Source organism: Leucoraja erinacea, chromosome 23 (assembly GCF_028641065.1).
Source record: "Leucoraja erinacea ecotype New England chromosome 23, Leri_hhj_1, whole genome shotgun sequence".
In the NCBI taxonomy this organism is placed as follows: Eukaryota; Metazoa; Chordata; class Chondrichthyes; order Rajiformes; family Rajidae; genus Leucoraja; species Leucoraja erinaceus.
In genome coordinates, this window is record NC_073399.1 from 20,697,621 (window position 1) to 20,710,040 (window position 12,420).

At 46.5% G+C, this 12,420-nt stretch overlaps 1 protein-coding gene across 1 annotated transcript in view; it reads right to left on the reverse strand.

The window, feature by feature from the left end:
* Positions 1-1,406: 1,406 nt before the first annotated feature.
* LOC129708376 (heparan sulfate glucosamine 3-O-sulfotransferase 6-like) overlaps positions 1,407-12,420 on the reverse strand; it is a 140,134-nt gene continuing 129,120 nt past the window's right edge. The window contains exon 2 of the mRNA XM_055654074.1: positions 1,407-2,669. Within this exon, the coding sequence (XP_055510049.1) occupies positions 2,051-2,669 (619 nt within the window). The 3' untranslated portion in view covers positions 1,407-2,050. The remainder of the gene's footprint in view (positions 2,670-12,420) is intronic.

Sequence of the window (12,420 nt, forward strand, 5' to 3'; positions counted from 1 at the left end):
ATCAATGTGGTCATCTCTTCTGCACCCTCTCCAAAGCCTTCACATCTTTACTGTGATGGGATGACTGGAAATGCACACTATACTGCACAAACAGCTGAACCAAAGAACTATGAAGCTGCATCATGACTTCTGTATACGATGGGCGTCCTGGTGCAGTCTCAACCTAAAAGGCACACCATCCCTATGTCTCCACAGATGGTGCCTGACCTATTGACTTCCTCCATCAGTTTGTTTTTCATCAACATTTTTAGGCATTCATGACAAGATAACCCTCATCTCCCAGAAATTAGCATAGTGGACCTCTTCTGACATTCTGTATTGAGTTTAGAGATTAGAGATACAGCAAGGCCCACCGAACCTACACTGACCATCCATCACCCGTTCACTCTAGTTCTATGTTATCCCACTTTCTCATCCACCCCCATACACAACAGACAATTTACAGAGGCCAATTACCCTAGAAACCCACGTCTTTGGAATGTGGGTAGAAACGTACGTGGTCACGGTGAACGTGCAAACTCCACACAGACAGAATCTGAGATCAGGCTCGAATCCGGGTTTTTGGCGCTGTGCGGCTGCAGCTCTACCAGCTGTGCCACCATGTTGCTAGGATATCCATTCTTACCTCAGCACTTGCAAAAGACATCTGTACCTTGCTTCCATTCACATTACTATTATTTAATGACACGACAAACTGCCGATGCTGGAATTTTCAGCAGAACACAAAGTATTGGAGGAACCCAATGGGTTGGGCAGCATCTGTGGAGTGAATAGATGACGACATTTTGGATTGGGCCCTTTCTGACAATGTTTGAAGAAGGGTTCCGACGCAAAACATAATTAGTCTATTCCTTCAGCAGATGCTGCCTGATTTGCTGAGTTCCTCCAGCACTTTGTATTTTGCTCATTAATTGACGCTGAGCTTCTCAGACCCAAACTCCCTCCCTCTCCATGGTGTGGGATCAGCAAACATGCTTGTTAGAACAGGGTAGAGATACTTTGGACTACTTTGCTGTTGCAAGGTGTATCCAAAAAGGCACCTACGATTCAGCAGAGACTCACCATATTTGCATTGACAATCAAGGATGCAGCAACTGAGCTTGGGTTAGAGTGGGAAATGCTTCCATTTTTTGAAAGCTTTGAAAAAAATGAGACAACAAGAAGTGGTAACAAGCTCCTGTAATGTGGACTTTACTGGAACTGTGAGAAAACAGCATGACTCACAAAAAACAATCACGTAAATATAATTTATAGAAAGGGGGAAAAAAACAACAAGGCTGGCTTTCTTCTACAGGGCAGGAGGACATGGGAACTGCAAGTACAAGTGAAGTTATGAAAGCTTTCCCCTGCCACACATAAAATAGATTCACTGTTTTCCATTCATTTATATCTCAGGTAGTAACATGGAAGGAAGCAAATTAGTTTATTGAAAAATAAAGTAAAACAAAGCAAGCAGTTAAGCTCTTATAATATCAGGATGCTGCTATTACAACAAAGCAGGAACTGTAATGACACAAAGGTAGTGTTAATCCACAATACAATGAGGCTCATGGGAGCCAAACATTGCTTCCTAAAAAGGACAATATTTTCCGTGGTACAGTGAATGAGTGCTAAAGAGAAACTAAAGAGGTATCAGCCCTGATGTTATTCAATTTTGTGACTTTGCTGTTAATAGAGATATATATATATATATTTATACATATGTATATATTAAAAAATCAACAACCATTGCTCAGGACCACTGCAAGCAAAAAATAAAGTCAATCTGCATCGCAAGATGGACATTGCCCTTTTAAGGTGTGATGAGGATTTGAGTAAATATTGAGTGAAAAAGTCCACAGTTTTTCTTGGCGTTTTCAAGATTTGTGAAGCAGCAGATGCAGAAATGCAGGCAGCTCCTGCGGATTATAGATGGATGTGCTACATCATCGACTTGACATGCGGACTTGGTTTGTTGGGAACCCGATGGCTTCCCCTGCTTCTGCCGTCATTCGTTTTGTCATCGTGGACTCTGCCCGGTGGCCCACATCCCACCTCCCCTGGCCTCATGTCACTCCCAGCCAAAGTTCTGGCCAGTCATTTGATAGAAATGCCTGTTGAAAGGGCGGTAGAAGTCTCGCAGTTTCTCGACCACTCCCGGGTCGATGTTGGGATGGATCCTGCCTTTTGTTTTGCCCAGGCAGTGAGGTTTGCCATTGCCCTGTGGCTTCTTCAGGCAAGGGAAACCCTTGGTCTCGTTGAAGAAGAAGTGGTCATCTGTTATGAGCCTCTGCAGGCCCAGGAAGTCTTGGACTTTGCCCAGCTCTCCAGCTGGGTCAGTGATCAGTTTTTCCCCACTGACAAAGTGCATCTGGGATAAGGGGAAATACTGCAACCAGTTCTCCAAGTGCTGGGCATAGATCCCAATCCATAATGGGCTCCACGACGCATCAACCAGGCCTGTAGTCCTGTTTTTGAAAGTGAGAGTTTCAAAGCCAGGGATGTCCGCAGCTTTCGAGATGATCTGGGTGTAGTCTGAGATGGCTCTCGTCACGGGGTCCCGCACAACCACAATCAGTTTGGTGTCTTTGGACATGGCGTGAATGCGAGCTGGTGCCTCTGCTGTCACAAAGTACCTGGGCGTCTTCTCCATCACGATCTGACCATCAAGCGCTTTGGGCATCAGATTCCTGCAACAGATCACAAACACAAGATTGTTATGGATTAAGAGTCTTCCCAAGTCAATGCCAAGCAAGTAATTCACGGAAACCTTCAGTGTAATAACTATTTTCAGGAGTGATTCCTCCCTGTTGGGCTCCCAAATCAGAATGGGATGATGCAACTGCAAGCAAGATTTTTCATTGTGCCTGTATCCCTCCGTACTTGTGCGCATGACAATAAACTGGACTCGGCTTGGCTTTCCTTGACTCAAACCCTACAGCAGTCCGGACCACGTTACATAATTTAACACATAATTAATACCAGTACTCTGATAAGACTCGAGCTGCTAATGGAGTTATTCCCAGCAGATGGAGGAAGTTTGAAACCAAAACAGAAACTGCTGGAGGTTGGATGTGTGATGACCAAGGTGGATAACTTGGCAGGTTCTGGGGCATTCTCAATGATCGAAGATATTGATCTTACCTTCTTCTATCCTGAGCACATTCAGAATGTTCTGTTTATATTTCAACACAAAAATATTGGATAAACTATTGCCAAAAATGTATCATTTGGCAGAGTGATTGGGTAATGGGTGACTTGGCACAGAGGTCTACGAATTTGACGAAGTAAAGGGCCTGTCTCACTTACGTGATTTTTTTCGGCGACTTGCCAGCACAGGTCGGCGAAAATTTTCAAAATGGTGAAAATCCTGCTGCGACCAGAAAACGGTACGACTCTTTGGGCAACTGCTCACGACCAAACAGGCGTCACCCCGCTGAAGCAGCCAAGGTCGCTCCCACACGGCACGTTTTGGAACTTTGCTGTCACTGAGATGGATCATGGGCACAGGGATACACATTACAACCCTTACATCTTGTCGCGTTCCCTGGATCACAGTGTCAATCAGTGCCCACTGCTCTCCCACCATCACTATTCGTCTGATGGTCCTGATTACACAATCCTCCTGATTCGGATGGTCTAGAGTCATAGACTCATACAGCCTTCAGCTCAACTTGCCCGCACTGACCAACGTGCCCCATCTACACTAGTCGATCCTCCGATCACTCAATGGTACCACCACTCCCCGATGACCAATTGACAACATCAGACTCCCCGATTTATACTTCCAGAAAGTGCCCACTCTCCCTAATGGTCAACTGAAACCTACCTCAGCCGGACCCTCTGCTGCTGACCTCCCCACATCCCAAGCCCTTGAACAGGCTCCTGACTTTCGACCATTGGCACCTACACTACCTGCCAAACCCACAATCTTTACCACCAGGAAGGATAAGGGTATTAGGCCCATGTGGCTGTCACCAACTGCAAGTTCCCTTTCAAGCTGCACACTATCCTGGCTTAGCTATATGTCTGAAGAAGGGTTTCGGCTCGAAACGTTGCCTATTTCTTTCGCTCCATGCTGCTGCACCTGCTGAGTTTCTCCAGCACTTTTGTCTACCCTGGCTTAGATATATGACCCAGATGCTTCATTGTCACTGGGTCTAAATCCTTGAACTTCCTCTCCACCAACACTGTGAGAGCATCTTCACCATGGGGGCAGTTGGGGATAGGAAATATATGCTGGCCTTGATCCTGAAAAATGAATGGTTATAAAACGGTCTCACCACCCAGCAGATGCCAGTCAGATGCAGGGAGCTGTGGAGGGGTTGATTCACTAACGAAGTAGCATCCAAGAACATGGGCCTGGAGCCGTGCTCATTTCTGCAGCAGAGTGTCCATGAATATTGCAAAGGATGCTCCCACTCAATGACTTTCAAGAACCCTGTTTATCCCATTGATGCACTATTGGAGATGTGCCCCTTTTATGATGTACTGCATCTTTGAGGTCCCTATTCCGTCACTGGTTCCCGGATAAGATTAATGGCCAGTGAAGATTAGACTGCAGGTCCTAAATGTCGCAATGCACATTTTCATTTTTTAGTTTAGAGAAACAGCACGGAAACACAGGCCCTTCAGCCCACTGAATCCACGTCAGCCTTCATCACCCATTCGCTTTGGTTCTCATCCACACCCTACAAATCACAGGAATTTAGAGGCCGATTAACCTTCAACCCACATGTCTCTGGGATGTGGGAGGAAACTGGAGGATCCAGAGCAAACCCACATGGTCATAGGGAGAATGTGCAAATTCCACACAATTGGCACCGGAAGTCAGGATGGAATCCACGTCTCTGGTGCTGTGAGGCAGCTGCTCTACCAGCTGAGCTGATGTGTTACTTTTCCTAGGGATTGGCCTACTGGATAGTTTCCTCTTATTATTAAATCAGTTCATATGAAGTCTTGTGTGTTTTCAGTGGTTAATTCAAATGGAGGAATGTGGCTGAGTCATTAGTCTGAGAATTGGAGCCTTCTCCCTGACAATATTCACGTCTTGCTGGAGAAATTGAGTGCAACGGGTGACAATTTAGTGCGAGACTGAGGGGGACTGGCACTGTTGATGGGACTGTCTTTGGGGCATTATGCAAAGAAGAGCCACGTGGCTCAGTCTCTACTGCCAGACCATAGTCTGCATATTCACTGACCATGGTGTGCTTTTCAATGCCCTCAAGGTCTTGTGGTAAAACGTCTTATACATAATTAAACAAGGAGGCTCACATCATTAGATTTCTGATTTGTAGAGCTTGCATTCAAGGCTCCACATTGCAGTTGGAACAACACACTGCAGATACCAGAAAGTTAAAGCACCAATAGAAAATGTTGGTACTCAAGCAGGCCAGACTTCATGACGTGGACCCTGTATTGGGCACGTGTTCCCTCAGGCCAACTACTCCATTGATATGTCTCTTCTCTCGGCTAACAACTTGAATATGCCGAACTGTAACATGTCAGATAACCAAGCTTCTACTGTATATTACTGCTCTTCCCAAGTTTCAAAATAGCTCTGCAGATAATACGGCTATCTCAGCCTCCAGACATACAGGATATGGGTAAATCCTGACCTCTGATGCTGTGTGCGCAGAATTTGCACATTCATTCTGTGTCGTGTGACAAAGGAGCTGGAGAAAGGGAAGTTTGTGGCCAGACCTTTGGCTGTAGTAGTAATTGATCATCCCGCACCACCCCTTCTGTAGGCTTCTCCAACCAATACCGCCCTGAGGCTGTAAAAAATGCGCTTGAATTATTAGACACAAAATTCTGGAGAAACTCAGACCGGGTCAGGCAACATCGGTGGAGAAAATGTATAGGTGACGTTTCGGGTCGGGACCCTTCTTCAAACTGATTGTGAGGGGAGGGGAGGGGGGGTTGGGGGACTGGAAACTCCAAAAAAAACAGGGCATATTGGGGCCAGCCACATTTGACCTCAGGCAAAGAGATTCCCTGTTAGGAAAATTGTTGGTAAGAGATCAGACCGAGAGGGATACGCCGTTACAAACTATGGAACAGGTTAATGAACTTTTAGTGGAGGAAGAGGGGTGTGGGAGATGTTTGTAGAAGTTACCTAAACCTGGAGAATTCAATGCTCATACAGCTAGTTTGGAAACTACTCCAGCATTTTGTCTCTATCTTTTGTATAAACCAGCAACTGCAGTTCTCTTTTAACACTATGTTCTATGTTCTATGTCTATGTTAACACATATTGCTCTTGAATTGATGTTGAGGAGGACATGTCAGTATTATGAATGCAATATATTTTTGGAAATGAAAAGGAGGACTGGTGTTCAAAATGGAAGCTGTGCCTGAGGAAGTCGCTGGGCACCGGTGAACGTAGCTGAAAGGCTGTTTGCGGATACATTCCAAGCACCAAATCTCCACCTGGGCCCATTGGCTGAGCAGGCAGTGATGATACTGCTCCAAGTCTGGGCCCAGGCACCAGGTCCAGCATCCTTTCGATCCTCTCAGCTTCAACACTCCGCTCTTCTTCCCACACACAACATATGGTTGGAATAAATTACAGAAGATACAGCCAATAATTCTGCTCACCAGATGCTCGGCGCGGTGCGCCTGAAGAATATTAACATCAACCTACAAGCAATGGTAAGTTACCAATGTCAAATCAATCTTTTACTTAACTGGAAACAATTATGCAAATAATCAAGGCCTGAATCCTAACTGGAAGGCTGGTCACTCTGTAAACATGGCAAGAGCTCTTCGCTCCCCTAGGTCTCTTACTTCTGTGCAGAATGCTTTCACTAAACAAGTTAATTGATTCTCTCTTTGGATGGCAAATTCCTTTAATAATTTTTCCCAGTGTAGTCAGGCTGCCGTCCTCCATCATTATTCAGTATTTAGTGCTGTCCTTTGAATTCAACGCCTCAGGGACTTTGAATGAGTACAAAGTGCAGCCTTTGATCGCACGACAAGTGGCCATACCTTGTTCAAGGTTCACATCTCAGACCAGTGCACAGAAGACGATACAGCCAATATTTTTCAGCCCAAAGGGTGGCAAACCTGTGTTGCTCAGCACACAGATGAACAATGGCCACCAGTTCAAAGGTTATTTTCAAGTCAACATCCCAGTCACCAACATTACCATGAATATGACCATAGGACACAGGAGCAGAATGATGCCACTCGGCCCATTGAGTCTACTCAGCCATTCAATCATGGCTGATATATTTTTTCCTCAACCATATTCCCCTGCCTTCTCCCAGTATTCTTCACATCATTACTAATCTAGAACCTTTTACCTATCATTCTCTGCTTTAAAAATACCTAATGACGTCCTCCACAGCCATTAATGGCAATGAATTCCACAGATTCACCACCCTATGGCTAAAGAAATTCCTTCTCATATCCATTCTAATTGCAGTTGTGTGCAAAATATCATAGGTGTGGCCTGGGGGATCGGTTTGATTTCATGGGTCTGACATGGGGTCCTGACCTGACATTCGTCTGTCCATTTCCCTCCACAAATGCTGTTTGACCTGCTGAGTTTCTCTAGCACTTGTGTTTTGCTCAACATTCCGGCATCTGCAGTTCCCTGTGTTGCTGTGTATAGTCATTGCATAACAGTTATATCCAGGTGAACGAGACATCAACCAGATGATGAAGGGAGCAAGTATTTAAGATAGTGGATGGGATACAGATCAAGAAAGCTGCTTTTTTTCTACACAATTGTGCGGTTGACTTTTTATCCAGGTGCGGAGTGTATCCAGCAGTGATGGAAATGGGTTTTAGGAACTAGGGGTACGCTAAGTTCCGTGACGCTGAGGTTGGGAAGGAAGGGGGGGCGGGTCATACCCATGTAGGAGTACAAGAATGCATAACTTGTTTATTGTGTTTTTGTAATACAGTTTATTGTGCATTATATGTCATAGCTGCTTTCTTGCATCTCTCTCTACCTCTTTCTCTCTCCATTGCCTGCAGCCATCGTCTGCTTGGGTGAGGAAAGCAGGGCGATGATTGGTCACAACGCCCCTCGGAGACTGTATCTGATTGGCCGCCGAGTAACCAGCGCATGTGATTGGACACAATGCCCTTGGAGACAGCGGCTGATTGGACGGGAGGACACCGATTTGTTAATTGGACGGGAATTTTAAGGGAAGCTGGTCGGTGATTGGATGCAACCCCCTTAGAGACAGCGGTTGATTGGGCGCCAAATAATCAAGCACTAAAAATTGACAAACAGGAAAACAATAAATTCAGAATTCCAATTTAAATCAGAAGAATGTCATGCCTGATCTGCAGCAAAGATACTAGTATCCGCTCTAGTATCTTTGATCTGCAGTTCCTTCCTATTGAAGAAGAACCCTGGCCCGAAACAACTCCTAATCCATTCCCTCCACAGATCCATGCTGCCTAGCCCGCTGAGTTCCTCCAGCACTCTGTGTTTTTTATTTAACTCTGAAATTGAAGATAAAGCTGGAGTAACTCAACAGGACAGGCAGCGAATCTGGAGAAAAGACCCTTCTTCAGACTGAACTGAACTCTCGTCGGGGAGAGTACTTGTGATTGTCTGATGAAGGGTCTCGACCCAAAACGCCACCCACTCCCCAGAGCCGCCACCTGTCCCGCTGAGCCATCCCAGCCCCCCGTGTCCACCTTCAACTCCAGAGCCAAACGCAGAGAGCTGGAGGAACTCAGCGGGCCAGGCGGCATCCGTGAAGGGAATGGACCAGGAGCCCCCACGGGCCAGGGCTCCCCCCCCCCCCCCCAACAGGAAGGAACCGCAGATGCAGCCATCCCCGCAAAACCGCAAATTATTCCGGGAATGCTGAGGCCAGAGGGTGAGAGAGAGGGAGCGAGAGAGCGAGGGAGAGACGAGATGGGGAGCGGGAGAGAGAGCATGCAAGAGAGAGAAGGAGGGAGGGAGAGAGCGAAAGACAGAGAGACATAGCGAGAGAAGGAGAGAGAACGAGGGATGGAGGGAGAGCGAGAGGGGAGAGAAGATAGAGAGGAGAGAGAGAGAGAGAGAGAGAGAGCGAGAGAATAATAAAGTAACGTGGGTGAATGACTTATCCTGCACACCAGAAGAAGCCCGTGCTCACGGTCCGGAGCCCTCAATGACAGTGAGTTTTAGGAAATTCTCCCGTGAATTTTATTCAAAGGAACGCGGCGTCATTAATACTTGGTCAAAACACAATTACATTTACAGAGGAATGTGGATCGATGTATTTATGACACATTGTATAACTACGTGTTAACTACCGGCTGTTAACAAATGCTAACAGTGGTAGTTAACAAATCATTTTTGTCTCATGGCCGGTGCAGCGTGACTCGTTGTAAGAATTATCCATGGTCGTTTAAAAAAATAAATCCATATTTAACAACTTCCTTGTAGTACAGAAATTGGACATAAACTGGAAACTGAAAAGTAGGGGAACGCTGTCCCCCTGCGTGCCCCTCCCCATTTCCATCACTGGTATCCAGTGACAAAGGGTCTCGACCTGAAACGTTGTCTGTCCATTTCCGTCCACAAATGCAGCCTGACCCATTGAGCTTCCCCAGTACTTTGTTTCTTGCTCCAGGTTCCAGCATCTGCAGTCTTGTGTGTTGCTGCTGTTATGTTTCCACTTTGCCAGTAAAGTGGGAGGCAGAATAGCAGATGGGCAACTCTCCATAAGGGAGGTGGAAAGTGAAGTTAAAACAGATATCTCAATGCCAATTTTAAACTCTGCTCACTCATAGAGAAAAGAATGCAGAGAAAATGGGCCAGGACATGGAACATTGAATGTAGAATGTTCAAGGACTCGTCAACGGACTTGAACGAATAAGCCACGGTCGTTACAGACTTCGTAAAGAAATGTGTGGAGGACTGCATCCCTACAAAAACCTTCCGAGTGTTTCCCAATCAGAAACCTTGGATGAACTTTGAGATCCGCACTCTTCTGAAGGCCAGACACAGGGCATTCACTTCCAATGATACAGTGGCCTGCATGAAGTCCAGATGCAACCTTGGTAAGGCCATCAAAAAGGGCAAAAGGGACTTCTGCTCCAAACTGGAGGATGAAACAGATGTTCAGCAGCTGTGGCGGGGCCTGAATGCAATCACCTCCTAAAAGGCGAAACCAGGAGGCAGCTCGAATGTTGGCGAAACATCACTCCCTGACGAGCTCAATGCTTTGATAGGGAGAATACTGATGTGCCTTCCCGATCCCCCATTCGCTGTGATGGCATTTCAGTCTCAGTCTCAGAGGCCGACGTCAGGAAATCCTTCAGAGGGGTGAACCCACGAAAAGCACCTGGACCTGATGGTATACCCGGTCGTGTTCTAAAAATCTGTGCGGACCAACTGGCGGGAGTTTTTACGGACATTTTCAACCTCTCACTTCTGAGGTCTGAGGTCCCCACCTGCTTTAAAAGGGCATCATTATAACAGTGCCCAAGAAGAGTAAGGTGACGTGCCTCAATGACTATCGGCCAGTGGCACTAACGCCGGTGGTGATGAAGTGCTTTGAGAGGTTGATCATGGAGCAAATCAACTCCTACCTCGACAAAAACCTGGACCCACTGCAGTTCGCTTACCGCCGCAACAGATCAACGGTGGATGCGATCTCGCTGGCCCTCCACTCCGCACTGGACCACTTGGACAACAACAACTCATATGTCAGGCTGTTATTCATCGATTACAGCTCGGCATTTAACACAATCATCCCCTCCAAGCTGGTTACCAAACTCGCAGAACTGGGTCTCTGCGCATCCCTCTGCAATTGGATCCTCGACTTCCTCATACACAGACAACAGTCTGTTCGTATTAGTGGAAATGTGTCAGCCTCGATAACAATCAGCACGGGAGCACCTCAAGGCTGCGTGCTCAGCCCCCTGCTGTACTCACTCTATACCCATGACTGCGTAGCCAATCACAGTATGAACTCCATCATCAAGTTCGCTGACGACACCACTGTTGTGGGGCGTATCACTGATGGGGATGAGTCAGAGTATAGAAGAGAGATCGAGCAACTGTCCATATGGTGCCAACGCAATAACCTGGCCCTCAACACCAGCAAAACCAAGGAACTGATTGTGGGCTTTGGAAGGAGTAGGACGGGGACCCACAGCCCCATTTATATCAATGGTTGAAAGGGTCAAGAGCTTCAAATTCCTGGGCGTGCACATCTCTGAAGATCTTTCCTGGTCCGAGAACACTAATGCAATCATCAGGAAAGCTCACCAGCGCCTCTACTTCCTGAGATTACGGAGAGTCGGTTTGTCAAGGAAGACTCTCTCTAACTTCTACAGGTGCACAGTAGAGAGCATGCTGACCGGTTGCATCGTGGCTTGGTTCGGCAATTTGAGCGCCCTGGAGAGGAAAAGATTACAAAAAGCAGTAAACACTGCCCAGTCCATCATCGGCTCTGACCTTCCTTCCATCGAGGGGATTTATCGCAGTCGCTGCCTCAAAAAGGCTGGCAGTATCATCAAAGGCCCACACCATCCTGGCCACACACTCATCTCCCTGCTACCTTCAGGTAGAAGGTACAGGTGCCCGAAGACTGCAACAACCAGGTTCAGGAATAGCTACTTCCCCACAGCCATCAGGCTATTAAGCCTGGCTCGGACAAAACTCTGATTATCAGTTTATTTATTCATGTGTGTATATATTTATATCATGGTATATGGACACACTTATCTGTTTTGTAGTAAATGCCTACTATGTTCTGTGTGCTGAAGCAAAGCAAGAATTTCATTGTCCTATACAGGGACACATGACAATAAACTCACTTGAACTTGAACTTGAGAATGTAGAACAGTCCAGCACAGGAACAGGCCCATTAGACATGTCCACCTTGATGCCAATTTAAATTAATCCCAATGGCCTGCACATGGTCTACATCCCTTCATTCCCTGTCTGTTCACGTACCTACGTCTTAACTATTGCAATCTTATCTGCTTTCACTACCTCCTACGGCAGTGCGTTCCAGGCACCTACCACTCTATGTAAAATCTTGATTCGTAAATCTCTTTTAAAATGTTTCCATTTTCACCTTAAAGATATGATCGTTAGTGTTTGGCACGTCCACCCTTGGAAAATACTCTATCTACCTTATCTGTGCCACGTATAATCTTATAAACCTATCAGTGTGAAAGATACATCATCTAGATGCGCTGGGATGCATCCTCAGTGATAGGGTCATCGGGTGTTTCAGGTCTCACAACATCAGACACCCTCACCCAGGCGACCCAGCCGGGGTTGATCAAGCCCCGACTTGCGTCCAAGCAGCAACCACCCATGGATCAGCCCTCTTAATCCAAAGCCACCTGGATTGCGGATTGAATGGCCCTCATCTTCTCTCAGCATGCAACATTCTGGAGAAAATAATCCAAGTTTGTCCAACCTCTCCTTCTAGCTAACACTCAAATACAGGCAAGATTCTGGTGAAC